Below are 2,914 nucleotides of genomic sequence, written 5' to 3'. Positions count from 1 at the left end.
TGATCAAAAGTGTTCGAAAAATAGAAAAAAAGGGTCACCTGAAAGGGAAGAAAAATATATGGATTTTATAAAAATCAGGATATATATTTTTGTCCAGTTTTTTACAGTGTTATTTCTCCTTAGGAATCCTTTTAGATCAAAGTTTATCTATTTTACTGTTAAAATTCCTCAATACTGCTATTGTTTGTTAGTTATCGCTCAAAACACTTCTCTTTTTTTTCTAGTCAATTTGATAGCTTGTTTTTACTGATACCATACGTTTCAAGTGTGACAGAAACATTGTTTACTTTCCTGAACAGTACATGAGCTATTATTTTTGAATACAAATTATTAAGAGATATGCATACATATTGTGTTTTTTATTTTTTATAGTTAACGATTAATGACTAATTAATTGTTATTACCAGACCATTAATTACATTGATTGTCTTTACACCAGCCATCATGCTACTGTGTTGCTTTTTGTTAACACCTCATTGGACCCTTACCCTTTTTCTGATCTTTCATGTTTCACCCTTGATTATTTTCAAGTTGATTAAAACGCGTCAAAACATGCATACAAATAATTTTTCATTTGGTGCCATCCTTGACCTAGAAACACGTAGCCTTTTCGTCCGTCCGTCAATACGACATACATACATATATGTGAGTCTCTTCATTGAGAGTGCTTCTTATCACGTGTCCTGGTGTCCCCACCATGGGGTCACCATGCGAGGGTGACAATGGTAAATATTCCGACTCCAAACTGTCATATACTTAATGCAATATAACTCTCGTTGTGTTAACAACAATAGCCAGTGATACAACCCACGGTAGTGCAATATAAACAATAATAATTAAGGTTTTCAAATGGTTACTCCGGCGAACAGGTCGTTGCGGTTATTAATTTATCGGAAAAACTTCATTAACTGATTATTTATTTATTATTAAATAAGCAATGAGAGCGAGCATAGTGACGATTCCGCCCTTGGCGTTCCGGGGTAACAATCCGTACCACAACGCGTTCCTTACCCTGCTGGACAGTATTTTCGCTTGTTTGGTGGTCGCTCCGGCCGTTGTGGCCTACTGGCGAAGTGCCTGGGAACTCATGGGCATTTACGTTTACCCCAACGACAACATGAAAACGGCCATGGTGTCGACAGCGATCGGTTTTGTGGGCCACGCTGTAGCCAATTTTGGACAATTTTTTTTCCAAAAGGCTTTCCACCCTGACCGTCACCGGATCTTGTTTTACGTCATTTCTAGGACTTATACTTTAATTTACGCGGTTGTTTGTGTGAACGGGTGGCGAGGTCCGTGGTACCTTTTGGACAAGTACACCGAAATGGAGTTTAACACTGTGGTTGTTACCCTTGTGGTTGCTGTGGTTGCCCTTGTGGTCATGAGAGCGTTAAGGAATATCTCTGGAGCACCCTTTGCTATCGTTAATGACACTGTAGACGGTTATTTCGAAATTATATCGATGTTTAGAGTACCGGTAAGTCAGTTAATAAATAGACTTCTAACTGATAATTATTTCATATTAAAATATTCATAATAAACAAAAGAAGAAAACAAAAACAGGTTAAACTACTTTTTACTTGGTAAATTCTTTTTTTAAGATGAATCTTTTATATGTTTGTAGTTAGAAGTGGAATCTCAATACTACTGTTGCTTTTAACAACAAAACGTTTACTTTTAAAATCAAAAATATCCAAACTAGCTGTTGCTTCTAAAATTATGATTACTATCTCTTCTTTTTTAAATATCTATTTTACTGATAAATTACAATAACTTATGTAACTAAAATTTTGAAATAGAATCCAATCTTACTCATTGTGTTAAATAATATTTTCAAACGTCAAACGTTTCCAAAGAAAGTGAAAATTAACCGTGGAGGTCGTCTACGTATACAAACACGACATTAATTAATTAGGGAATGTAATAAGTTTGTAAATAAATTGGAATTCCACAAAAATCGCCTTTTCTATAACTTGCTGTCTAATTTTTAATTGAACAATAATATGCTCTATAATGAACTTATTGAAAAGGTAATTATTTATACATTTTTATCAATCCTAACTAACTATCTGGTAATTAATTAAATAACTGAACTAGTTACTAAATTTTTATCTATTAATGACGACGCGGTAATAAATATTATGTACAAAATAATATAAAAGGGGCTACTAATTAAATTAGATACAAAGCAACATTATTTTGTTTTAAATATTTATATTTTTAAAAGATTACGTATTCTTTTGTATTTTTAATAAATAAACCGATAATAACGCAAAAGAACCTTGCACTTATGAATACCAAAAATGTTATTACGCTCGATAAGAAATAAAAAGGAAATTTTTCAACAGGAAATGCTGTTATAACGCAATTCCTAATTAAATGTGTTACTTAGTACTAATTTAGTGTTTGAACCAATTGATTATGATATGGAAAAGTTGTTGTGTTATCAGACAACAACAATTATATCTGGTTAATAAATATTTAATTTACTCCTTTGTTTAAATGCACAAAAAGAGAATGTTCAGAAAAGAATTACCATGTTTTAAGAAAATATTTGCTGCTTTTTCTTAATTTTCCACAAGTAATCGTTACAAAGTATTTTACGGATATTTACTAAGAACGTTTATTTGTTTTATTATCGTCTATTATAGAAATTTCCACGGTATGTAATTCAAGTTTTTGCAAAAATTAATTCGATTCCTTGATTAGGTCTTATGAGACCTTGCAACATTGAAAATTGTATGAAATTAACTACAAAAACAGAATTGTATCGGTTATTAAACTCAAGGTAACATAATATACGTATACATATTGTTATTTTTATTATATTCATCAATAAAACAACTTTGTTACGTTTTAATGCAAAATTACGTGTAAGTTTTGAAAATTGATACAAAACTCAAACCTTAACATC

At 31.5% G+C, this 2,914-nt stretch overlaps 1 protein-coding gene across 1 annotated transcript; it reads left to right on the top strand.

Moving 5' to 3' along the window:
• The first annotated feature begins 937 nt into the window (after positions 1 to 937).
• On the top strand, positions 938 to 1,660 carry LOC112905476. The gene is made up of 2 exons (XM_025978006.1): positions 938 to 1,477; positions 1,625 to 1,660. The coding sequence occupies exons 1-2, from the start codon at positions 938 to 940 to the stop codon at positions 1,658 to 1,660; spliced, it is 576 nt and encodes a 191-aa protein (XP_025833791.1).
• The last annotated feature ends 1,254 nt before the right edge of the window (positions 1,661 to 2,914 follow it).

This window comes from Agrilus planipennis, unplaced genomic scaffold, assembly GCF_000699045.2.
Source record: "Agrilus planipennis isolate EAB-ADULT unplaced genomic scaffold, Apla_2.0 scaffold195, whole genome shotgun sequence".
Classification (NCBI taxonomy): Eukaryota; Metazoa; Arthropoda; class Insecta; order Coleoptera; family Buprestidae; genus Agrilus; species Agrilus planipennis.
This window is presented reverse-complemented; position numbering and strand designations above follow the sequence as displayed.